Genomic DNA, 26,583 nt, shown 5'->3' with positions numbered 1-26,583 from the left:
GGCTCGTTAGAGCCAGCTTGTCAGAACCCTGGGGAGGGCTGCCAGCACCCCCTGAAACTCTCCGCAGGCCCCCTCCCTGACAGCTGGTGTGCCCCCAGCCTCCCCCTAAAGGCTGGGCCTTGCGGTCAGGGCTTTCTCTTTCCCTCTTTCTCTCAGCCCAGCCCCCAATGCCATCTCAGCACAATTCACCAGGCGGGGAAGGTCAGAGCCCCCCCTCCCTGCATCTGCTTGGGGTGCTCATAAATCCACCAGAATAATCCCTGCCTGGGACATCTCCCTGTCACACGGAGTGGGAGTGGTCGGCCCACATTGAATATCTACTACTTCTGTAGTTAGAAAAGATTACAACATTAGGGAGAAAAAGCTCACGATTTAACCACTAGTTTAACGACTGCATTTTTAAGGCACAAAAAGGAAAACTGGTTGGCCCTCACAGGCCTTTTGGTGTAATGACGCTGGGAGTCATTTTCAAAACAGACTAGCTATCTGCAGTTTTGAAATATCCCTTAATGACTCTCAAACTCACTCAGTGCTAAGTGAGAGATCCCGGGAATCCCAGTGTAGGGAGAACCTGGAACCACCCCCCACTCCCTCTGCTCAATGTTTTTCCCAAATGCCTCTGTGCAGCAGACCGCAGTCTGAAGTGAGTTGTCTACATGGGACGTAAGCAGAGCCTCTGAGATCAGAGTCAGCCTGGGAGCTCAGCCCCCCCCCCCCCCCCAGCACACACAGCAGGCAGCCAGCAGGGATGGGTACCCAGCGAGGTGGCGTGGGTCAGGCTTCACGCAGAAATGATCTAAGTATTTCCTGCAGAAAGCGCTTTGGTACAAGGTATTAGGTGCTTACAACACGCATGGCTGGAGCAGGAGCAGCTCCAAGTTCCTCTGTGGTCATCAGCCCCAGACCCCACAGAACTGACCCAGCCGGGAGCTGCCACAGCCAGGAAGATGGGGAACCAGAAGGCTGCTGAGGGGGTGAGCCAAGAACACGCCCTCAGAGCTGCAGCCCAGGGGGCAGAGCCCCACTGCGGCCTGCACGTGCTCTGGACACCCGCAGAGCTGAAGACAGGACGCCAATATCTGGACCACCTTGTTTGCCAAGAGAAAACAGGCCATGGAGAGATGGCTTCCCCGCTCTCCTGCCTTTCATATCTCACGTGAAAGCACCTTATTGGCACAACCACATTTGCACGCGGACCCTAGCTCTAAGTTCATTTTTAACTTTCCAGAATCAACAGCAGTAGAAGCAGGCGAGAGTGAATGCTGAGTAGCGAGGGTTAGTACCTAGGAGGGGGACTGCACATCCCAGGAGATCGAGGACCTAGACAGAGGCCTGGGAGACAGGGCAGAATCCGGCGCCAAGGCCCAACAACATGCCCATAGTCCCAGTGGCAAGGAGAGCCATGACATGGCCCCAGTCTAGCTTTCTTGGATGAGTCCCATGGTCCTTCATAGGAAAGGGGTTTAATGGCCATTCTGAATTGAGTGGTAGCCTTTCTTAGCCAAGCATTGTGCTGAGTGCTTCATGCATAACCGTGTTTTGGGTATTTTGCAGCAACCTTACAAGATGGGGACTGTCATCATCATCATCATCATTATTATTTATAAGGGGATAAAACTGAGGTTCAGAGGGGTCTTTTTGTAACTTGCCCATGGTCGCACAGCAAATGAAGGGCAGAGCCCAAATTAGAATCCATTTACTTAACCATGACATGACAGTAGCTACCACTATCCAGCTTTGATTTTGTTTCTAAATGAGAAAACAAATCTGTGCTTCCCTAAATGCAGTTTGTTTGGCAGACGATTGTTCTAAAATATGGAATGTATGGGGAGGTAAATAGTCAAAAGGAACCTTTTGTGGGGGAAAACCAGAATCTACAGTGCTAAATAGTCCCTGTGCTCCCATTCGGAGCTAGCACTCTATTCTAAAGCAAGCCTGCTTCCCCTGCTCAACAGCTGCGACTACATCCACGCTGCAAGTGACTACCACGGGGTAGGGGGTGGGGGGCAGGGTGCTGCTTCTTGGAGGATACTCTGATCATGCTGGAAGCAATCTACTATATGGTCCCACAGTTGCCACAGCAACTCCCCATCTGGGTTGTTTAAGTAAAATAGAGGAAGCATCCTCTGTCTCTAGGCAGTTGTAGCTTTGAAGAGGGATTCCATCCTTCATCCAACAAATATTTAAAAGTGTCATCCAGGGTGGCAAATAGATGCTTAAAGGAATCAGACCTTTCACGTAAAGGAGCTCACGGTAAAGGACGGCAGGGGAATTAACCGGAGAGTTGAGGGCTGTAGGGCCCTGGCGAGTGCACCCCACACACAATCCGCACGGGCCGTCATAACTCAGCCCCAGCCCCTCCTTGCTCGCAGGAATATAATCCACGTGTTAGTGGATCTTCGGGTTTGTCCAAAAAATGTGAGAGCTGGGATTTTATGTGAAATCTTTCCATTTGTAAATATTAGCAACCAATTCAAAATTTGGGGTAGGGCTTCTGAGGACCGTTGGGCAGGTTGTGCACTCTACAACTCTGGGGTCCCCAGTCTCACAAAAATTCACATGAACAGTGCCCCCTGCAGTTGTGCAATGGCAAATTGTGCAGCTATGCATGTGCAGTCCAGTCACAGTGGGGGCCAGATCTGGCTTATGAGTCACCAGTTTACCAATTCAAACTCCAAATACCTAGCCATAGAGGGTTGGCTAAACTAATGACTATATAACCATTTAGCATAAGCCACACACACACACACACACACACACACACACACACACACACAGATGACTATAGTAGTATTCACTGAAATAGTGCTCATCATATATTGGCGAGGGGAAAGAGCAGGTTGCAATAACATGAACACAACAAAATCTCAATTTTTGAAAATAAAATTGTATATTCTATGTTAAAATGCCTGGAAGGAAGGCTGTACTCTCAAATGTGACAATAGTTACCTCTGGGAGGTAGATTATCAGATCATTTGTATCTTTTGTCTTTTTTTAAAAAATATATCTTTATTGATTTCAGAGAGAGGAAAGGAGAGGGAAAGAGAGAGATAGAAACATCAATGATGAGAGAGTCATTGATCGGCTGCAGCCCGCAACCCGGGCATGTGCCCTGACCGGGAATTGAACCCTGATCGCCTGGATCCTAGGTCGACGCTTAACTGCTGAGCCATGCCCGGCCGGGCTCTTTTGTCTTCTTTATCTGTTTTCTGAATATTTCCATGATAGCAAGTAATGCCTATAAAATGAAAAATTTAAGTCCATTTCCAAAATTCTTCTAGAATGGGATCAAAGTTTCTTTTTCAAAGGGAGGAGAGTGTGGTCAAAAATGGTGGTTCCCAAACTCAAACATGCATCAGCATTGCCCTGAGGGTGTGTTTAAACGCAGACTTCCAGCCCATCTGCAGAGTTTCTGACTCAACAGGCCAGGGGCAGGGCTCGTGGAATTTGCCTCTCACCAAGTTCCCAGATGATGCTAATGCAGCTCCAGACCAGGCACGTGGAGAACCTAACAAGCATCATTAAGCTCTACCCTCTGTAAAGACCTTCTCGTTAGAGTATCTAAGAATCGCTTGGTAAACTTGCTAAAAATGCAGATTCTGGAATGATCCCTCAAAATCATGACCCAGTAAGTCTGGGATGGGGCCCAGGAATCTGCACTTTAGCAAATGTACCAGGTGGTTTTGCTGTGGGTATCTGGGGATGACACCCTTTGAGAAGCAGGGCCCTTTGTGGCGCAAGCCCACTTATTTAGGTGGCACCCACTTATTAAGTGAGCATTCACTGGGCTCCTACACTACGCCAGGCCCTGTGCCAGGAGCTGTAGGAGCTGGAGAGACGCCAGAGCAGCCAGCATCCCGGAGGAAGGCTTCTGAGGAGACTGATGAGATGGGGGTGCAGGGCTACAGGAGGCAGGAGCCTGGGCAGTGGGTGCCCCGGGGTGTCACTGGGGGAGGCGACCTGTAGGAAGGCACTGGAAGCATCTGGGGACATCCTTCCTCTAGATCTTTCAGACCCACAGCTTGGTTCTCAACATCATCCAGCCTCGTTTCGGTTGGCGTTTGAATTGTCAAACTCAAACTGGTGCTACTGAGCAGCATACATCTGGTTGGACCCCCACAAGCACTCACCCCTTTTTCCTTAGCTCCCGCCTGCCCCTTCCATCAGCTCCGGGCGAGCGGTCTACCTTCCTCCCTGGGGCTGCTGGGTGCGCGGTGGGCTTTTGCTTGCCTGTTTCAAAACCATTTCTAAACTTCTAAACCAACAGGAAAACAGAAACTAGCCTAACAAATTCCCACCTGCCCATTACAAAGATGCTTACATTTTATTGTATACATTTCCTTCAGCTCTTTTAAAAATAAATGGAACAGACACAGCTGGAGTCCCACGCTGACACTACCCTTCCCTCCCCAGGGCTCACCACACACTCTCACGGCATCGATGTCATTTTGCTCACGTCTATATACTTGTATTACTTTGTTTGAGAATTTGGCTTCGGTGTTCTCATTCTGACATCATCACCGTTTTTGCAAATTGCCTCTTACACGGCCTTTGTGCTGCGGGGTTTATCGGAAGAATCGCAGCCTGTCTCGCCTGGGCATGCCATCCACGGCTTTGCACGTCCTCGGCAGTGACACCAGACACGGGAATTGCCAGGGGTGAGCCAACTAGAGAAGTACCCATGTCGAGATCTGTGCTAGTTCTCACAGATTTACCAGAAATAACCCGCAGCTGACTGTCAGCCCTCCATTCCATTCAAGGGGGCCTCTTTCCTCTCTTACCCCCCAGCTGCAGGGGCAGTTCCCCCAAACCAGGTCTCCAGCAGAGGCAGACAGCCTCCCCCCAGGCTCACGCAGCGGGAAGGTGTCCCCTTCCCGAGGAGATTTGCAAGGCTCTGCAGCCAAGCCCTCTGGAGCCCCAGACACCCTGGTTTGGCCGTTGGCCACCGCGCCACACCTGCCCCAGCCCTGGAGCTCCAACCTCCCGGTGGTGTCTCCAGAGACTGAAAAGGGGGAAGGAGTCACAGGAATGGGTTCTGGCCCCTGAAGGTGCAGGAGCTGGACAGGTGCTTGAGGCAGGTGGACAGGTACACAAGATACACACCTACCCTCCGGTGGAGGGACTGGGGGCGAGACGGAGGTGGGAGCCCGCTCCCAGGTGGAGGAAGCCGGGAAGCCTCTGGCCGCTGTGCCTAGTTCAGCACAGAGCAGGTCTGGTCCTGGCCTGAGAGGGTTGTGGGTTCTGTGTGGCTTGCAGACCCGGGCAGGTCCCCTCCTGCTCCAGAGAAGTCCCGCTCACCGACTTTACTGAGAACCTACGTGCCAGGCACTGAGGACACGTCCCTGCCCTGGAGAGGTTCACAGTTAGTAGGGGAGGGGAGAAGCCACCGAGGGAGGGAAGTTTCCTGGGGCTCCTGACCACCAACGGGGGGGGGGGGCTGAAAACAACAGAAATGTGTGGAGGGGAAAAGGTTCTATGGAAGTAACCTCACAGGGTGACTGATCATAAATTCCTGACTGGGCAGGCCATGGTGGGTAGTCATGCCCTAGGCCTATGACTTTTTTTCATTGATTTTTTTAGACAGAGTGGAAGGGAGGGGGGTGGAGAGAAAGAAACATCAATAAGAAAGACATATCGATAGGTTGCCTCCCGCATGTGCCCAACTGGGCTGGGGATAGAACCTGCAACCCAGGTGCTTGCCCTTGACCGGGAATCAAACCCACGACCCTTTGGTTCAAGGGCCAACACTCTAACCACTGAGCCACACCAGCCAGGGCTAGGCCTATGGCTTCTTTATGGAAAGTTTTAAATCAGCCCTATTGTTCTTGTGTATCTAGGTTAAGACACCTTTGAAATACCAGAAGTAATACCCCTTGAAGGGGTTTACTTTTCCATCTCATGGCACATATAATTACTAAAATTCTGTGGCCCACCAAAAAATATATTACATTTTTTGCCAATCTGACAAAAAAAAAAAAGTTATAATTTTGATTCACTCACACTGGATGGCTATTGTTGTGTTGGCTGTTGTCATTTTTTTATTTGACAATCTAAAGGAAAAGAGATCAGTGCTCCTGACTAAATAGTCAAGTAGTGCATGTTTTAAAAATTCTTGCAGCAGTTTGCAAATCGCTGCTGTAACCCAATCCCCGCCTTGTTTTCTCCAGCCTTCCTTACGTCTCCTTCTTAATTTCAAATGCATAAAAACTGCTGCAAAACTGTTATTTTCCAGGGCATTTGAGATCTTGCTCTCCAGCATATGTTGTCACTTTGGTTCAAATAAACTCAAATAAAAATTCTCTACAGGTTTGGAAATCTCTTAGATCCACACACGTGTTCTGAAGGCTGGAAGTCTGAAATCGAAGTGTTGGCAGGGCTGAGCTTCCTCCAGAAGTTGAAGAGTCTGGGGGTGATCTACCTGCCTTTCCAGCTTCTGTGGCTCCAGGTGGTCCTTGGCTTGTGGCCACATCACTCCAGTCTCTGCCTCCACCTTCACATGGCCTCCACCTTCTTGTGTCTGACTCAAGCCTCCCTTTGCTTCCTCTTATAAGGGACACCTGTCTTTGGATTCAGGACCCACCCTAAATCCAAGACAATTTTATCTGGAGAGCCTCAACTTATTTAGGTCCACCAAGACACTGTTTCCAAGTAAGGTCCCGTGCACAGGTTCTGGGCCACAGGCGTATCTTTTGAAAACCACCCATCAGCCCACTAAGTGGGGTGTGGGGGAACCTTCTAGAAGAGGCAGGTCAGAGCAGAGACCATGGACTAAGATATGGCCCTGGTTTTCAGAGGAGGAAACTGAGGCTACACTACCTGGCTGGCTACCTCCGACCTGACTCAACCTACACACTGAGCTGCCTCCAGTCCCTTGATGAGTCATCTCCTTGCAGCCACCATTTTCGTTCTCGTTTTTACCTCTCTCTGTGGCTCCCTGAAGCAGCAGGGAGACTGTCATGAGGACAATCTGTCCTGGGGGTGGAAGCAGCAGGAGGCCTTCCCCCACCAGGGCGGCACCTGGAGCTGGGGCTGGGCCCCCCTTTCTAGCCTCAGATAGCCCCTGGAGAGCAAACGCCCAGCAGGAGAGCCCGCAAAGTTGAGAAAGAGATGCCTCCCCTGGGATCAATCAGCCAGGAGCAGCCACTCCCCTGGGACACAGGGATACCCGCTGCAATTACTGGCTTGTTTTACTGTACATCTCTGCCCCACCCCAACCCCCTTGCAAGCCCCACAGCATGAGGGCACCGCAGGCCTAGCATGGTGCCTGCTCACAGCAAGTGTGGGGCTTTAAAAAGGTCACACAGGTCTTGACACTCCTCCCATTGAGAGGGAAGGCCAATATCCCCTCCCCTTGAATTTGGGAGCTCATGACCACTGCCCCCAGTAGAGTGCAGTGGAAATGCTGCCACATGACTCTTGAGGCTTGGTCAGAAAAGGCCACACAGCCTCTCCTTTGTCCTCTGGGACACTTGCTTTGTGCCATATAGAAATCCACAATCATGACACTGTCGTGCAGAAGACACCACGTTGGGTGCTTCGATCCCCAGCCCAGCTGACCGCCCCGGACGACCGCAGCAGCCGCAGCCGCTGGCCGCATCCAGCCCAGGCAATCTGAACACAACCCAGTGAGAGATCCCCGCTAACGAGAGCCACCTCCCTGAACCCCTCCTGAATTCCTACCCCAGAAAATCAAGGGCAAGATAAAATGCTTGTTGCTTTACACTATTTAATTTTGGGTAATCTAGAACAGCTGCTGAATGACCAGCATGTTAAGTAACTCAGAATGTGTCTAAGCAAGCAGGCCGAGTACCCAGAGCTCCATCTCTAACCCCTGCCAGGCCCTGATGGAGGCCAGGTTGGGCAGTCCAGGCCTTGGGCAGAGATAGGAGCAGGTGGAGGCTAGAAAACACCAGACACCTAGCAGGTGCTAGTTACCTGGAGAAAGAGAGTCAAGGCAAGGCCTCTCTCTGCCCTTGAAGACCTCATGGTCCCATCGAATGTCCTCTGAAATCCCAGCAAAGCCCTGAGCTGTCGCTTTCCATTGACCAAGCTTCTTGACACACAAACCCAGCTCCACCTTTTGCTCTTCCCCTCAGCAAACATCCCCATGGAGCCTTTGTCCACAGCCCTTGCCCCTCCACCCCTTTGGCTGCTCCACTCCTTTTCTCCTTCAGTTCTCAGGTGTCACTTCCTTGGGGAAGGCCTCCTGGATGCCTCTGACCAGGCCTGATCCCTCTGTAATTTTCTCTCATAGAACCTGGCTTTTCTTCTGGAGGAGGGTTTACCCTCATCCGTAACTGCCCCGAGTTCTCTGACCGGAGCTAAAAGCCTATAGGCCAGGAAGCCAGAGACCCAGTTTGGCTCCCTCTGTTCTGGGTGTAGGAAAAATCGGGGCACGCAGAACTCGTAAGACCTAGTGGCAGGCATGATATAATAACTGAGCCCCTACTGGGCACCCTCAGAATCATGCTGCTCCTTCAGCCTTCCCACCTATCAGTAGGTTATATTGTTGCTGATTTTGCAGGTAAGGAAACTGAAGCCCAGAGAGGTTAACTGACGTGCCTAAAGCCACACAGCTGTGAGTAGAGAAGCAGGTATGCGGACACAAATATGGCTGGCTTGGGCCATGGGTCGACCTTCAGCTCTGCACTGTTGTAGGGCAGCTTAATCGTGGACTTGCCCAAACCTCGCAGGACCCCTTCCCTCGGACATTGGTTTCTGCCCTTTCCCCAGCCCCACCCCACCCCACACTCAGCCCCTCCAAACCCAGCTGTGTGAGTGTGAGACTCCTCTGGCCTGATTCTGAGTTCCCACCGGGTCTGGCATGCTGGAAGTCCAGCTTTTAAGCTCTAGCACAACCTCAGAAAGGATGTCACAGCCCAGCTGAGGAGGGTTTTTCTCTCAGCTTTCCCTGAAAAGACAGAGGGAAGGCTCCTGACCACTCAGGAAATAGCCACATCCTGCTGTCCCATCATTCTCAATTTCCTCTCCACTCCCTTCACAAGCCTCTGCACAGGGGCATCAGGAGACCCAGGTTCGAATCCCAGCTCTGCCTCTTTCAAGCTGGGTGGCCTCAGGGGAATCACTTAGTCTCTCTGAGCCTCAGTTTCCAGAAAATGGAGACACAAACAGCACCTATTTCGTAAGTTGCTTGTTAAAAATTAAATAAGATTTTCAATATGAATGTGCTTAGCCCCCAGTAGCTCCATAAATGCCTATTACACCTGAAGATGACAATGGCCTTGGTTTTTACAGAAAGAAAGAAGCTTTACAAAACAATCAGACAAACTTGTTTTTGAAAAACAAAAAACCACATTTATTTCTGTAAACTGTTTGAGTGCAGATGTCCTTCACAACCCCAACACAGCACAGACTTCCTCCCCCAAAATGAAATGAGCAAGGGAAAAAGAAAAAGAATATAAAATATGCTCATGAAGAACCAACCAATCTCATCTTTCTTTGAAAAAAACCCCACACAAACCCTTTGTCTGTGTGGTGCAGACGTAGGATTAAAACCACAGGTGTTCTGGTCCCCTCCCTGCGCACACAGCGAGGGTGGCAGAGGGCCCTCGGGCCCACGCTGTCCTTGCTGCCAGCAGAGGACCTTCCCCAGCGTAAAGCATCAGTTCCCAGCTCTACCGAGATTCCTGTTCCGCACCCCGGGCCTCTCCCCATAGCGTCCTCCTCGCTTTGGGGGCCTCCGAAGTTAACCCTGAACGACTCCTGTCAAATCTGGACTCAGACCTCGGCCCCCACTTCGTGCCACAACGAGACTTCCATCGAAAGGGCGGGAGCAGGCTGTCCCAGGCCCTGCGGCGAAGCCAATGCCAGGCAACTTTTAAGGCAACTTTTCTCTCTTCTCCTTCGGTGTGAATCAGGCCTAGACTTCCCACCACCGAGCACCATCTCTGTAGCTTAGGCAACTTTGAAGGAAGTGGGGGGGACCCTGGAGCACATTCGAGGAGGTCTGGGCCTGCCACAGGGTGAGCGCGGGTGCTGACCGAGGCCGCCGTCGAGGGTGCGGCTCGGGTGCAGCCGCCTCCTCAGCCGCAAGCAGGTGGCCGGCCAAGGAAAACGGAGGTGGCAGCGCTGGCCTGGTGGAAGCAACATGAGGTCGTGGCGGAGGAGGCCAGGCAGGCTAAGAGAAAGGCCAGGAAAGGGGGTCACCACAGGAGGCGCCTCAGATCTGAGGATGTGCGTGATCTGGGCATCACAAGGATTCTTCTTCAGAACGAGAAAGAGGGAGACAAAAGACAAAGAAGATAAAAGAAAGATGTTCCATGAGCTTTGCGAGAGAGGACATAGCAGGACTCGGGAGGGAAGCAGGGAAGGGGAGTTGGGTTGCAGACAGGGTGGCGGGTGTTGCCTCTCATTGCATCTCCTCTCCCTGGTGGGCTGGTGGGCTGGTGGGCTGGTAGCTGAGGCCGAGGTCCCCTCCCCTGGAGAGCAGGCAAATGACTTTGGCAAGGGGCAGGGGGAGGGCTGGGGTTACTCGGCCTGGGCGTCGTAATTGGCTCCCCCAGCCTTCTTGAGCTCGGTCTTGATGAAATCTTCCTCCAGCTCCTTCCGATCACTGATCACAAACTCTTTAGCGAAATTCTGCAAGAACAAAATAAAATGCAGTTTCCGGTAAGAAGGGGCAAGATCTAAACATTGCTCAGGCAACATGCCAGGAAGTCTTGGCTCCTGAAATACTAGGAAATGATCAAAATAAAAATTTGGTGGCAGAATGGCTTGACACAAAAAAACATGACTAGAGATCAGAAAATGGGTAAAGTCAAGGTACTGTGTAATCTCAAGACCATGGAGGTGGGCCAAGGTCAGATGTGGGTTTGAATTCTGGCTCTGTCATTTTCTGGCTGTGTTACCCTGGGCAAGTTCCTTCAACTCTCTGTGCTTCAGTTGCTTCATCTGTGAAAAAACCACTGTCAGTAGAATAACGTGAGAGGAGGTTGGAAAGGCAGGCTGTTATGCTGATAAATGTTTAACAGGAGGCTCTCAAAAGAGGGGGAGAGGGAGAGGAGAAGCCCTGATTTGTAGCTTTTGCCCATTTCCATTGTGTAAATATCCCCATGGTGGTTGATTTCAAGCTACCAACATGACATCACTGTACATGGAGTTGGGAAGAGACACATGACTGATTGGCTCTCATGAGCTGGTATAAGTTAGCGTCAGGCACCCCTGGTCATAACAGTGCAGGGCTTCCAGCTTGAGGTCTGGGTGGTTAGCCCAGGCACTGAACTCACAAAGCAGTACCAAGCCCTCCAGCGACATTCAGTTACTTGAGGGCAGGGGGTTCGCTTGCACTCATTTAACAAACACCATGCCATGTGATAGGGCTATAGCAATAAGCTCAATGCAGTCACCATGCCCTCTTAGGGTGCACAAGTTTCAACCACAAAAGCCCACAGGCCTGGCACACATGAGGCACTTGGTAAATACTTGTGGCATGAATGAGTGAAGCAGGTGACCTCACTTATCAGATAACTCTGAGCTGTTAAGAATCAACAGTTACTTTAAAAAGACTTCAATAAACAAGAAACATCTCAGAATGGTGACAGACATAGAAAATTTTACCTAAATATAAATAACAAGTCTGAAGGTCAGAAAGTCAACCACATTAAAAAAAACAAAGTTCCACAAGAAAATAATGTAAACAATTACCACCATTTATTAAGCACCTATTTGTACAAGGCGCTGCCACACATTAGCAAACTTAATTCTTTTTTTAAAAAAATATATCTTTATTGATTTCAGAGAGAGGAAGGGAGAGGGAGAGAGACAGTTGAAACATCAATGATGAGAGAGTCATTGATCGGCTGCCTCCTGCATGCCCCGGACTGGGGATCAAGCCCACAACCCAGGCATGTGCCCCCACCGGGAATGGAACAGAGATCTCCTGGATCCTAGGTGAATGCTCAACTGCTGAGCTATATCCGGCTGGGAGGCAAACTTAATTCTTAAAACCCTTTCATATGACCCAACAATTCTACTCCTGGAGATCTACCCAAGCGAAATGAAAGCATGTGTTCACACAAACACTTAGACACAAATATTCCTAGCAACATTATTCATAACAGCCAGAAAGTGGAAACAATTCAAATGTCCATCAACACATGAATGGCAAAACATAATCTATCCACACAATGGAATATTATCATTCAGCCAAAGAAAGGAATGAAGTACTGATTCACCCTACAACATAAATGAACTTGAAAACCATTATGGTAACTGAAAGAAGCCAGACATGAAAGACCACATACTGTATAATTCCATTTATATGAAATGTCCATAAAAGGCAAATCCAGAGAGAAAATGTGGATGAGTGGCTGCCAGGGGCTGGGGGGGTGAACAGGGAGTGATTACTAATAGGTCTGCAGTCTTGGGGGGATGAAGATGCTCTGGGCCTAGACAGAGGAGGTAGTTGCACAACACCGTGACTGTACTAAAGGCCACTGAGTTGCATATTTTAAAATGGTTAATTTTACCTCAATTAAAAAACACATGAATGCCAACATATGTCACCATACCTCCAAGAAGAACGACTAAACCAGGAGGGCACTGAAGGTCAACTTTTACAGTTACAAACAAAAACCATCTGCCATGTCAAGCGGCTGAGAATATGAACTGGGAGGGAGAAGGGGGAGGTTAATATTTATCAAGCAGCTAGTATGAGCCAGGCGCCGCTGCACACGTTTTCCCGCCTATGATGAGACCTGGCAAGCTGGGCGCAGAGAGATTGTGTAATTATCCCGGGATGACTAAACATCCTCTCCATCCCCTACTGTGCTGCTCGGGGTCTGTGTGTCATGAGCAGGAGGAGACACAAGCTGTATGGAGGAGTCAGAAAGGAGAACCGAGAATGAATGTGTTTCTCAAGCCTGAGCCCCAGCGGCGTGGGGGAGGGGCAGGGGGCAGGCCCTGGAGAAGGAAGCCCACAGCCCAAGGTGCCTGTAGAAGGAAGTCCAAAGTCTCACTGCTCCGTGATAGCTATATATGGCAATCTAAAGCAGTAAGGGCACTCCTGTTTTGTCAGTTAGCCATTAGGTTTAGATTAAGAAGAAGTTTGTTTGATAAGGCTAAGAAATCTACAGAGTGCACAGTCCAACCTAAAACCATAAGTATATGGGAAATCAAATTATGGCCAGAATAAGGAAAACAGGATAGCAGAATCTAATAAAAACATAACATAACAATAAATGTAAACGAGCAAAATTACCTTTAAAAAAGGGCTCTCTCAAGATCCAAAAAAAGGTAACCCCCAAACCCTAGGCTATATACCGGAAATATATTTAAAACCAAAAGATTAGCAAAAAATTATTCTGTCAAACAAAGTACACAGAAAAGCAAACTCATCCACCCCCACTACAGGGATCAGCAGCCCAAAGGGCAGGCAGGAGGTGACGGCCACACAGAGTCAGTCCCAGTAGGCCTCACAGGCCTCCCCACACAGACGCTCATGCACCCCCAGAGGCTTCAAAGGGGAGAAGATTCTCCCCGTCAGGATATGGACTCTGCAGAAAGTTCCCAGAAGGTCTGAGTCAACCTAAACCCAACTCAGAAAGACCCTCTCGCTTCTCCACCTCCAGCAGTCCTCGCACGTGGACTTGGCAAGGGAGACGAGAGCAGCCCCAGGCGTGGACTTCGTTGCGTGTTTTGAAAAAGAGGCCGAAATGAACAAAACGGGCTCTGTGGGCAGCCAGACCTTGAAGAGGAGACAAGGCCTGAGACCGGAAGGAGCCTGCGAGGACTTAACCAACCAGAAAACCGCAAGAACACGCCTGCACAAAGCAGGCCGCCTCCCCACCACGCTCACGCCTCCGCGCTCTCACTCACTGTCCCTGGCACCCTCCAGGTGCTCTCAAATGGCTACTGGGGCAGGTGCAGGGGACACTACTCAAGAGGCAATTCCTTAGAAGCGAATTTCAGATTGTCTAGTAGCCCGTTTGAGAAAAGCAAGAGAGAAATAGGTGATATAAACTGTAATGATATTTTACCTAACCCTATATATTCAAAATGTTTTAACATGTGCTAGATGTACAAAGGCATTGACGAGATTTCTACATTCTTGTCTCCACACTAGGTCTTACAAAGCCGGTGCCTGCTGGACACCTGCAGCCCATAGCGACAAGCCAAACCTCAAGCGCTCCGCAGCCACAGGTGGCCAGTGACAGTGCAGGTCTACGTGGAGCGGAAGAGAGTCTGAAGGAACACGATGCTCAGTCAAGAAGAATCATTAATCATAAAGCACTGGAGCTGATCTGAGTCGGGGAGGGGGAGCCTTCCGGGGGCTGGAAATGTTCCAGGTCTTGATCTGGGTGGTGGTTTCACGAGTATGTACAAAAATTCAAAATTTTATCAACCTGTGCACCTGAGATTTGTTGTTTTCCTCTACGTAAATTACACCTTGGTTAACAAGAAAGGAGAGGGAATAGAGCTGAAAGAGCCTTTGAAAGAAACCCTGACATCCAGCCCCTCATTTGATAGAGAAGCAACAGAGACTCAGAGGCGGGGATCAATCCACCCCAGGGCACATGGCAGCCCCAAGGCCCAGGCCCTGGGGGTGAGGTCCTGACCTTGGTCTCTCTTGTGTCCTCTCTCCTCTGCAACCCACCTCCTGGGCTGCCCCAGACTGCCCAGCCCTCCCATGCCAGCATGTCAAAGTTGCCTAAGCCAAATGTCAAACACTTCTAAGCAAAATGTGCAGGTCTAGGGACATTGTCACATGTGCGTCTAGAAAGACCTTCGTCATGTCCAGGAATGCTGGCTAATAGCTTCCAGGCAGGGTCTCTCCCTTTTCTGCCACAGCAGGACTTGTCAAAGGAAGAATCCCCTTCTAGCTAACATGACTCCAAGATGGTTTTGAAACGTGCACCAACCACATTTAGGACTCGTTTTGTCCCTGTGACTTTTCTCAAGTGCACATATGCTCCTGCTTCAAAGATATGAGGCAGACATCAGTCTGCTTCTGAGGAAGGCAACTCAAGAGAAGAACTGGGGTTACTAACGTGGGGTCTATTTACATAGTCGAGAATCTATTTGCAAAAAATTTCTATGGTTCACAAAGTACATAAATATTTTCCTATCCTTTGTTTTAAATCATCTCATTTTCGAATGGCTCCCAACTGCCTGAGTTTAAACCCTAGCTTCAGCCCTAAAGCATGCTGGGAGTAGATTTGGGCCAAATCCAAATAGAGATAGTTGTCCATGTGCATCTCCAGCAGCCTGACTTGCCTGCCCTGAGCCTTAGCCTCCACATCTGCAAATGGGGAAATAAGAGAACCCACGTCCTAGGGCTGTGGCGAAGATCTGATGAGTGTGCAAAGGGCTTGGACACTCTGAGCATGCTCAGCACAGAGTAAGTGCTCAAGGATGATTAGATAATATTTTAAATAATCCACCCTCACCCTCAAGATTGTTAGGGAGTCTGAGATATAAAGGAGTTTTCTGAAACATTCAGAATAAAGACCCAGGGAATGGCTGGTCCCTCTTCTCTTACCCCACACTGATTTCTCCATCCCTACCATTTATTTTTTAATGAAGGGAAGACTGGGGCATCCTCGGAATAACCAAGACAGTGACAGTGCCACCTCCTTGCCCTTACAGAAAGAAGATGGCAAATCCGGCTGCACATCCAAAGCTAGGGGACAGGGTTAAGCCATAGGAAGACAGGGAGGAGGCCTGTTGGGCAGAACTGTCAGGTCTTCTACCTAGAATATTAGATCTATGGTGGGTGGCTGACCTATGCAGAAAATGTGGGGAAGGCTAGGAAGAAAAAAACGAGTGGGGAGCCTTTGACAGTTAAGTCTGTGATCACAGCAATGCACGTTTCTACAAAGTGGGGCCAGGTAGGAGACATGACCTTCACTGTACCCAAAGACAATGTGAGCTAATGCAATTTATTCTTCCAGCAAGCACATGCTTACTGAACACCTATTATATGTCAGGCACTCTTTTAAGTCCTGGGGAGTCAAAATTCTGGTACTTCGGGGTCTCTCTGAAAGCAGAAAAAGAGAACCAGGGGCTCTAAAATGCCCTGAAGGAAGCAGTCAATGGCTCTGGGCCCTAGTTTCCACCTCCGTGAAAGAAAAGGGCTGGACAACTGGTTCTCCCGGCCGTTTTCCCACCAGTCATCCATGTATTTGCACCTAGAGCACGTAGGACAACATTCCAATTTGGACACCATAATCCAAGGGGCAGTGGAGAAAACTGGCACAGAAAAGTCAACTTTGGGATCAGAGTCTGGCTTTCAAAAGGAAAGCTGTGCACTAGCTACAGACCCATCCCGGATGCTTGCAAAATAGTGCGTGGATAGAATCTTGTGAGAGATGGAGCAGGGGGTGGACAAGACACCTGCTGGCCACAATAATGTATCTTTTCCCCAAGTGGGCAAAGATTCATTATAAACCAATGACCTTGGCGTGCTGAAGAAAAGCAGTCGGTCTCTAGCAGCTGGAACACGAGCCAGATGAAAATGCACAGCATCACACCTGCTGGGCATTCAGCTGCCAACCCCTCCTGGGCCTCCTACACTTCCCTCCTACAACTGTTCAAAAGTGCTTCAAAGACCAAGGTTTTAAAAACCCTTCCAGCAAGGTGTAATTTACTCAAAAAGAACAGGTTCTTACAATAGGCATGAGTCATCACAGAAAAGCGAAACACAAACATCAAAATGGTGTGGTCTCGTGTTTGACAGATTCAGTAACAAAGGCATCTGCGTCACCATCATAGTTCAGGAATGATGAGACCCAGCTCCACCAAGGAGAGAACAAAGGACAAGAGAGAGGCATGCGGTCACATTTTTGATGGGCACAGGATAGCCGTCCAATGCAGACGGAGGGCAGGAGCCATGACATCCTAAAGCAAGCTGTGGATAGGTTTGGGCCCAAAGCTAATAGGGGCAGCCGTCACATGCCTCGAATTCTCACCCCTGCAGGGCCACCCACCTCTTCAGCACTTTGGGGACTGCCTGGAGTCTGACCCCTGCTTTCCTGACCACAGACATTTCTAAAGCTCCAACTCCACTTTGCCTGAGTGCTGACTATGGCTCCATCTATATCAGGGGTGGCAAGAGTGTGGGAAACATACTCAGCTCTCTCCTCCTGTATCCATGGCAGACATCACAAATCAATCATGCGCTTCTCCCACTGAGTTCAGACTTAACCTCAGAATCCTTCTTAACCCAGAGCTCCAACTAGCCCTGCTATTAATCAATGACAAGCAAGATTAAATCCAGGGTTAGGCCTTCAATTTCTACCTGGTCAAGATAGTGCCTAGCATTTCTTGTTCCTTAGCGTACCCACTTTGGGACACTTTTCCCAAAGAAATAATTCAACGGATTTCTTTTTAAAGTACAACTCATACTCACAGATGTTCACTGTCGGCAAATAGCAGACTGTTTTCACTTTCAACAAAAGTTGAATAAATATAATTTAATACTACCTATACTGAACACTTTATATACATCAGACACTTATTGTATACAATATCTTATTTAATTTTTACAATTCCATGAGTTAGATACTATCATCCCAAATTTTCAGAGAGCTTGGTTAAAAGAACTCTGGATGGAGCACAGAGCTGGCTGCAGGGCTGACTGCCCACCCCACCGTTAAAGAGGGAGCCAATTCCCCACCATCTGGCTTCTGATTCAGCACTCCCCTTGGCTTTAGGTCTTGTCCCTCCAAACCTTGATTTCTTCATCTGTATATTGGGGGTAGGAACAGCACGTGACTCATGATACATAAGCCTGGCCCTCTACTCATGACACCTGGCACCACCCTTCACAGGCTGCCGAGGAGCTCTGTATTTGTCATCAGGTGGTTCGTGTTTTAAATACATGACACGAACAACAAAGAGCCCATTGCCTGCACCCAGGCCCAGGTGAAATGCACCAACACAGAAGGCCCTTTCTGGTTCTGAGAAGAACAAGGGAATTTCCACGAACTATGGGCTTGAAGAAGTGTAGACACAAACAGCTGAAACCCTCAGGAGAGCAGTGAGGAGTCTATAGATGTGCTGGGCAACAAACTAATGCTTTGCACGGGGGAGCAGCAGCCCATAAATCTCATTAAACAGAGGTGTGTAGGTTCTCCCAGCTGACCCAACCAGTGCTCACCTCACTTCTGCTTTCTACTGAAACAAAAGCAGGGCCTTTGGAAATCCCAATCAATGCCCATATCCCTCCCTGAGTGTAACTGGCTCCCACAATTTAATTCAACCCAAAGGGCATTTATTGAAGATTTACTAGCCTTTGTGCTAGGAATACATAGTCTAGAGCCTATGTGAATAGATTCATTTCTTCATGGTTTTATTTTAAGTCAGCTGTTATGTTCTTAGTACAGAATAAAGTGGCCATGGTCCCTGCCCTCTGGATTACTTTCTACAGACACTTATTTATAATTTATAATTTATGGAATCTAGATGAAGAATTAATTAATTCTGATTGAGGCAGAATTTAAGGTAGAATGGGGTAAAGAACTGGAGTTTTGAAGGATGATTAGGAGTTCACCAGTTACCAAAATGGAGAAACTTTTTTCATAGACATTACTTTTCTTCAATCCTTCCAACAGCTCTGTGAAATTTTACATTCTCTTTTTCATAAGTGAGAACAGATTCTAGAGATAAAGTTACTTGCCCAAGGTCCTCAAGCTAACAGTTGATGGAGCTGGAATATCAACTTGGGCCTCATTCCCACTAAGCCCATTAACTTTTCTATTTGACACAGCAGCATTTTTTTTTTCTTCAAATAAGCACTGAGCTACCATGTTTAGTGTCCATTTTAAAAATAAAAAGGTTCAATCATCAAGAAAAATTTAGAAGCAGTAAATTTAAAAATAAATATAGCCCTGGCCAGCGAGGCTCTGTGGTTAGAGCGTTGGCCCACAAACCAAAGGGACTCACGTTCAAGCCAGTCAAGGGCATGTATCCGGGTTGCAGGTTCCATCCTTAGCCCCAGTCGGGGTGCATGTGGGAGGCAAGCAACCAAGGTGTCTCTCTCACATCGATGTTTCTCTTTCTCTCCCCCTCTCCCCTCCCTTTCACTCCAAAAATCAATGGAAAAAACATCCTCGGGTGAGGAATGAATGAATGAATGAATGAATGAATGAATGAACGAATGTAAAAGGTCTGTTTCCTGCAGAACTTCTCAGAGCCTCTTGGGTGCCATGTGAGTCTACAAAAATAGAGTTTCTAAAACGCATGTGGCCTCAGAACATTTTACTTGGTGCTGGAGGACTTTGGGAAACATGTAATAAGGTGAGATGATCAAGTCGGGGCTTTGGGACCAGTCTGAGCTCCAGGCAGAGCTCCACCATGTCTAAGCGCTGGGACCCGGAGCAAGTTACTCAACTTTCCCAGGCGCCGGGCTCCTCATCTGTAAAATGGGGATAATGACAGAGCTGGCCTCGTTGCACATAAATGATTTAATATGTGAAGAGTCCTTAAAAGTGTCAGATTCATGGTAGGGACACAATAAAACTACTGATATTAATATTATCACACTGGCACACATAAGTGACCCTACTGGAGGAGCGCGGGCACATCTGGTCCTGGGGGTGTGAGCAGAGGTCCAGAATTTAAGCAGACCCTGCCCTGAGGTTCAGAAGCCACCAGAAGACACACTAAGCTGATCACTGCACACCATCACTGAAATGTCTGTCCTCCAGCCTCCACTGCTTCTGGGAGGAAATACTCTGCTCCTCTCTTTTCCCAACACTGAAAGCTGAGATGTGCCCTCTGGTTACTTGGCTCCACGGACATTCATATAATGTTAAAAAATAAATAAAAAGATCACACGAATAAAGTCATCCTGCAAGGCAAGCGTGATGCATCACCGACCAAGCCTGGCTCCAAATCAAGACGGCCTGGCCTGGCACAGGCAGGTCTCTAATGGTGGCAACTGCATTGTCCCCATAATCCCAGAGAGGTGCCAGAACAATGGGATGGGCGATTGTCCTCAGCACCAGCCTGGCACTTCTGTGCAGCAGATGACAGCGGTGGAGAAGCAGCCACGGGTGCTGTCTGTTCGCCACATTCCCAGGACTCGACTCAAGTCCAGGTGTCACCATCACCCAGCCCAACGGCCAGGCAGCCTGGTCTGTCCTGTTTCCCCCAGCCACTAACATAGCTCAGTCTCTAGGCCTGGCTCTGAATACAGACGGAAGATTTCAGTGTATCTGCATCAATGTACATTCTCACAAAACACAAGGATGTGGTTACATTACTTCTATTACAATCAAAACCAATCCACTTCTTTACATGGAAATCATGGCAAAAGGCAGCTGGGAAAGTGACCCAGTCTCCAAAACATAGAATCCAGAATGACTCATCTGGAAGGGCATTGAGAGGACATCTGGTCCAACTCTCCATTCAACAAAGGGGAAACGGCATTTTAGTGACTGTCAAAAGACACCATTATGCCAGCAAAATGAACTTAAATGGCTATATTTGCAACTGTAGTATAAATGTGAGGTCTTGTAATAGCTTCAGGTAATAAACCCTTTTAAATACATAGGTGGAAATACAAAATGTAATGGTCAAAATATTACATTGCACTTGTAGTTCAGGATGCATCCCCGCTCACCCACTGGAGTGGACATCTGTGCTTTTCATCTAGATACCAGCATCCCTTTATTTTAATTGGAATCAGGCCAGAGCTGCCAATCATGAAGCCCCACCTCCCTACCCCAAAGGATGTGCCTGTGACCTAAGCTGGGACAATCGGGGTCATTTTAAATGACTGACACTGGGGGAGGAGGGCTCTCTCTTCCCCTGGGATCAAGATCCAGAAGAACCATCATGCCTGGACCATTTCTCCTGCTGTACAGAGGTCACCTGAGGCCAAACCCAGAGAAAAGAGAGACGAAAGGAGAACACTGCCTCAGCCCTGGATCCAGCCACCCCTAGAGCCAGCACCCCCTGCACTCCCAGGCTGGAGAGCCAGACAACTTCCCTTTTTGCTGCAATGTAATTGAGTTTGCAAACAAAATAATTATACCCAATACTCCCAACTAAAGGTTCCCACCAAAAAATCCTATTTCCCCAAATCACCCTCATTCACTGGCCCACCTAACCAAACTGAGAAGAGTTCTAGATGAAAAGGAACTCAGCTGACTGCTAATGGGCACAGGGTTTTCTTTGAGGGAGATAAGAATAGTTCTGGAGCTAGACAATGGTGATGATTGCACAACACTGTGAATGTACTTAATGCCACTGAACTGTATACTTCAAAATGGCTAAAATGATCGATTTTACGTTATTGTATTTTATCAATACAATCTGCATGATTCAAACACTGCGCTCATTGGACACATCCTGGCAAACATTCCCTTCCCTGCTTGTTTCCTTTTCTCCTGCCCACCCCAGGCTGGCCAATGAAGAGAGCTAACGAAGTGTGGATGGCAGAATTCAGGAGACCTTGGCTGTGGAACATGCATTCTTTTGTATTTTCCATTCTCCTGCCATAAAGAAGACCCCCTCCCCCAAAAGCTGGTTAACCATTAAAACCATTTCTTGAACATTTACTATGTCCCAGGAATAGTGCTAACCCTTTTAGAAGGTAATCTGGCCCAGCCAGCGTCGCTCAGTGGTTGAGCGTCGACCTAGGATCCAGGCGATCAGGGTTTGATTCCCGGTCAGGGCACATGCCCGGGTTGCAGGCTGCAGCCGATCAATGACTCTCTCATCATTGATGTTTCTATCTCTCTCTCTCCCTCTCCCTTCCTCTCTCTGAAATCAATAAAGATATATTAAAAAAAAAAAAGAAAGAAACAACTCATCAGAAGAGAGAAAGGAGCTGCGTGTATTAAAATGTTGGTTGAAATATTGTTTATAAAAATAAAAATGGGAAGCAACTCAGAGACCAACAGGGGAACAAGCGGTACATTACAGTGCACTTGTGAAATGGGACAGTCAGCCACCAGAAGAGCTCATTACAGAGGCTTTGCAGTCGCATAATTTACGTAATTATGTTAAGTTAACAACAAAAAAAAGAAACCAGTTAGAGCGTGATTTGCAGGCTGTGACTGCATCAATGCACAGAGGTGGGTGAGCTCGCCCACAGAGCTGGTAGGGAAGGTGGAAAAATAGGCTGTAATAATGGAATGATACAAATTTTTTTCTTTCTCATTATTTTTTAAATAAAAGATTTATTTTGGGATAATTGTTGATTTACGGAAGAGTTGAGAGACAGTACCAAGAGTTCTCATATACCCTGTACCCCAATTTCACAACTGTTAACATCCTGGGTTACTATGGTATGCTCATAAGAAGCCAGCTTTGGAACATGGAGACAACTAAACTCCAGACTTCATTGCGGTTTCACCAGTTAGATTTTCTGTTCCAGTTTTTCTGGTCAGGATCACCAACCCAGGACACAGCGTGGCACACAGCCTATTTGTGTGTGTGTGTTTTGGGTTTTTATTTTTTATTTTACAATGAATGGCTTTTGGTATATTCATAGATATGTACAACCATCACCACAGTCAATTTTAGAATATTTTCATCACCTGAAAAGAAACCCCCTACCCATTGGCTACCACTCCTCCCTATCATGGGTTTTGAGAAATCCTTTTGCAAAATGGAGGACCCTTTGGTGAGAAGAGAACTCGCTCCCTCAGCTCCCTTCCCTTGGCGACTCTTTCTGGAATTCAGATTTTCTTTTCTCAGCATGACCCTATGCCTTAGACCCAACTTTGAAAGTTTCTGATGCTGTCAATTTTCATTATGTCCAGAATGGAAAAAAAAAAACAACCTTTACAATAGAAAGCTCTACCAGTAGAACTGTTCAGAAGCTCAGAGACAAAACCAAGGGCAAGTCCACCTGTCCCTCTTTCTTTTCAGTCAGACAGGGGCCTGGGAATAAGTCGGCCCTGACCAGTGCCCAGCTACCCAGGCTAGGAGTCTGTGCCTTTGCTGATATAGCCTTTGCCATTCTATAGCCACCAAAATTATCACAAAGCACCTGCTGGCCCTCATATGATTGCCATTTATTCATTCAACAAGTGTTACTGAGTACCTACTGTGTGCCAGGCACCGTTCAGAGAGGGCACGCATGAACTCTCACATTGGGTCCTCGTGGCCACCGCTGGAAGTCAACCACGGTCATTCATGATCCAAACAGGCAGTGGCCGCCATTGCAGCCATCCCCGCAGGCCCCTTCTCCACGAGCCACCTGCCCCAGCCTCACAGGGAAACTGCAATGCTTCTGTTAGGCTGTGGTCAGGATCACAGGCACAGCTACCTGGCCCCTGGCCTGCACGCTGAAAACAATGCTGGCAGCGTTTCACCCGCGGCCGTGGTGGTCCAGAGACAAAGCACAGCTTGCTTGAAGCCACCGACCCAGGAGCCAAACTCAGGCCTCTCTGTCCCCGCTGGGTGGTGACCCCTTGATCCAGAAGGAGCACAAGGCCAGTTACCTGCACCACCTCCTTCACCAGGGTCTTGTCTGTGCCGGTTTTGGCGCGCTGCAGGCCGCTGACGTTCTCGCCGATCCACGTGATGAGCGCGAACTTGGACCTCTTGCTCATGGCGTCCCCGGTGGTGAAGCGCACAAAGGCGAACAATCTGATGTCATCTGTGGCCAACAGCAACAAGAGGGCACAGGGTTCAGTTTAAACACCACAAAACCAGTCTCCAAGGAGAGGTTATTAGCCACGAGCGCACCCAGGGGGGCGCGGCAGGGGCCCAACACCGACCTTGGCCAACATTCTGTCCTTTGACCCCGAAGGCAGCACCCAGGCTCTGATAACCATCTCACAGAAAATAGAGGTTCAGAGGGGTCACGTGACACTCCCAAGGCCGTACAGGCCATCGGAAGCCACGCTGGAATGTGAACCCAGCCTCTCTGGCTGCTACACCTGCACCCTCCCATCCCTCATCTAGGGATGTCAAGGCTCAAGTGCTGGATGTCATTTAGGGAGAGAAGCTCGTCAGCTCTTCCTGTCCCCAGCCTTTGACTAGGAATGAGAAAGCCACATGGAGGTGGGAACCGGGCTGGGGCAGGGGTTGGGTAAAGAGGTAGTGGCCCTTATTTTGGCCTGGGATACAGCATCACACCTCCCCAGCCCGTTATGACACCAAAATTGTGTCCAAACATTGCCCAATGTCCTCTGAGAGGCAGAACCACCCCCCGCTGAGAACGAATTTCTAGGTACAGTTTGTGTCCCCATTTCATCAGGATCCCCTTTGTGTTTTCCACCAAAATTCTGTGCTTTTCATTAAGAAATCACATATCCTTGCTCTGCTTAATTCTTAAATAGTTCATATTTTAGCTGTACGGATCAGCGAGGTCTCATTACGGCCCCTAGCTGGGGGAGGCTGGCACATGGGGATGCTACTGGCTTGGGTTACTTATTTTGTACACGTAGCTCTGCTCAGACTGTGATGTTCTTTAGGGCTTTTGGTTGCTGGCCCAGGATCTCTCAGATACCCAATGACAGTGTAGAGCTGTGCTTCTCCAACATTCGTGTATATTTGAATCTTGGGGGTCTTGCTAAAATGCAGACTGATTCAGCAGATCTCGGATGGGGCCCTGGGGTCTGCATTTCTAACTAGCACCCAGGTAATGCTGATGCATTTGAGGTTTTTAACTTTCTTTTTAAATCAGGGTGCCTTTCTTCCTGGAATCTTTCTAGGTGCCTCCATGCTGAGTCCCACACAATGTATAGGTTTACATTAAGACCACTAGCCCTCTGAGTGTGAAGGAGACACAAAATGGAGCTGATCAAGTTCATTGCCTGGTTAGTACCCGAGCACCGTCAGAAAACAACTCCGCTGTCTAATAGGGACCCATCTTTTCCAGGGAAGCTAAGAAACAGCCCTCAGCAGGCCACAGACTCCTGATTCAGACTCTACCGTCCAGGCCAGGGGAGTCCACAATGTTTATTTCTTAAAGGAAACAGATTACTATGGCCACTCACACTGGCATAGCACCTCAGTTTATAGAGCACATTTATGTTTTACTATCTCACTTGGTCTTCATACGATGCTGTATAGTGAGTGGTAGGGGGAGGGGCTGTCATTATCTTCATCAACATCCAAATGATAAATGAGGCTCAGAGTCGTGTGATGTGCCCAAAGTAACATACTAATGACAACACTGGGCTTGAAGCCAAGGACCTGGACAGCTTGGATGTGTCTGCCCACCGGCCATGGGAATCTGGTGGGTGCCCATCGGGGGACCTGACCATGGGGGTCAGTGGATGACAAAGCAGAGGGGACAGAGAAGAAAGGATGGTCTCAGGGACACTACAGGCCAAATCTACAGGGTTTGGTGACCAATTAGCTATGGGAAGTAAAGGAGTCCAGGAGACTCCCATATGGGGGTGAGAGCGCTGTCTGTTACTCCCAAGGACTCTGACTTAGTCCCCTAACATAGGAGCCGCAGCTGTCTCATCTGTAAAATGAGGTGATTTTTTGTCCTTCTGCTTTTTTTCTTTATTGAAGTCAAAGTCACATAACATAAAATTCACCATTTTTTAACTATTTTAAAGCATCAAATTCAGTGGCATTTAGTACAGTCACAATATTGTGCGATCATCAGCACTATCTAATTCCAGAACATTCGCCTTACTCCAAAAACAAACCCCATCCCCCAGTAGTAGTCACTCCACACCCTGCCCGCCCCCAGCCCTAAGCAACATTAATCTGCGTCTGCGTCTGCCTCTGGATTGGCCTGTTCTGGGCATTTCACACAGATGGAGTCATACACCATGTGGTCTTTTGTGTCTGGCTTCTTTCACTCAGCACGTTTTCAAGGTTCATCCACATTGTAGCGCGGTCAGGACTTCATTCCTTTTATGGTTAAATAATATTTCATTGTATGGATATGCCACAATCTGTTCATCCATCCATCTGTTGATGGACATTTGGGATGTTTGCAAAGTAGGGTGATTTTATAGCACCCTCATTAGTGGATCGTGAGAATTAAATATGAACCCCTGGGGGTCAGGCCTCCGACGTGGTAGAATCTTTCCCCTGAAGCTGCAGCCACAGGGAGGTGCTGCCCGTGGGTAGCGAGCACAGGAAATGAGGCTGGTGAGACTGAGGAACTGAAATTCACAGCCACACGTTGGCGACACAGACAGAGCAGGCAGAGCAGACAGCGTGGGGGTGAGTTGCTGAGCATTTCCCAGCATTCAGGGCTGTGTTTGGGAAGTCAGCGCATTGTTTTGAGTAGTGTTATTGGAGAGAAAGGAGAACCAGCACCAGAGTGTTTAATTAAATTGCAGCTTTGACCTGAGGGGGAGGGGGGCCGCACATCAGATGCCAAGGCAACACAAGCAAAAGAGCAGGCAGCCTGTTTCCATGGGAACCACTCTAGCTCCCAGTTCCACGTGGGCCAGCCTGGACATTTGGGTTCTGTGACAGCAATTGTATCCCAACCGCCCCATCTCTAGCCAAAGCCTCCATGTGGGAAAGTTGCAAATCCTATGTCCCAAGTATCAGCTCAGGACCTGGCACAAGGTAGGTAGCTCAGTCCCTCCCACCCCAAGGACATGGGGAACCTGGCCTCCGTGGACCTTCCAGAACCATAGGCCAATGTCACTGAAATTACCATGGCAGCCAAGGCTGTTGTCCTGA

The 26,583-nt window shown here is 48.7% G+C and overlaps 1 protein-coding gene across 1 annotated transcript in view; it reads right to left on the bottom strand.

Annotated features, from left to right (window-relative positions):
* Positions 1–9,105: 9,105 nt before the first annotated feature.
* Positions 9,106–26,583, bottom strand: part of COTL1 (coactosin like F-actin binding protein 1) — a 40,368-nt gene continuing 22,890 nt past the window's right edge. Inside the window, exons 3-4 of the mRNA XM_016197110.2 lie at positions 23,418–23,575; positions 9,106–10,599 (exon numbers count right to left, since the gene is read on the bottom strand). Of these exons, the coding sequence (XP_016052596.1) occupies positions 10,489–10,599; positions 23,418–23,575 (269 nt within the window). The 3' untranslated portion in view covers positions 9,106–10,488. The remainder of the gene's footprint in view (positions 10,600–23,417; positions 23,576–26,583) is intronic.

This window comes from Miniopterus natalensis, chromosome 18, assembly GCF_054644295.1.
Source record: "Miniopterus natalensis isolate mMinNat1 chromosome 18, mMinNat1.hap1, whole genome shotgun sequence".
Classification (NCBI taxonomy): domain Eukaryota; kingdom Metazoa; phylum Chordata; class Mammalia; order Chiroptera; family Miniopteridae; genus Miniopterus; species Miniopterus natalensis.
The sequence above is the reverse complement of the archived record's forward strand: the minus strand, read 5'-3'. Positions and strand labels throughout refer to the sequence as shown.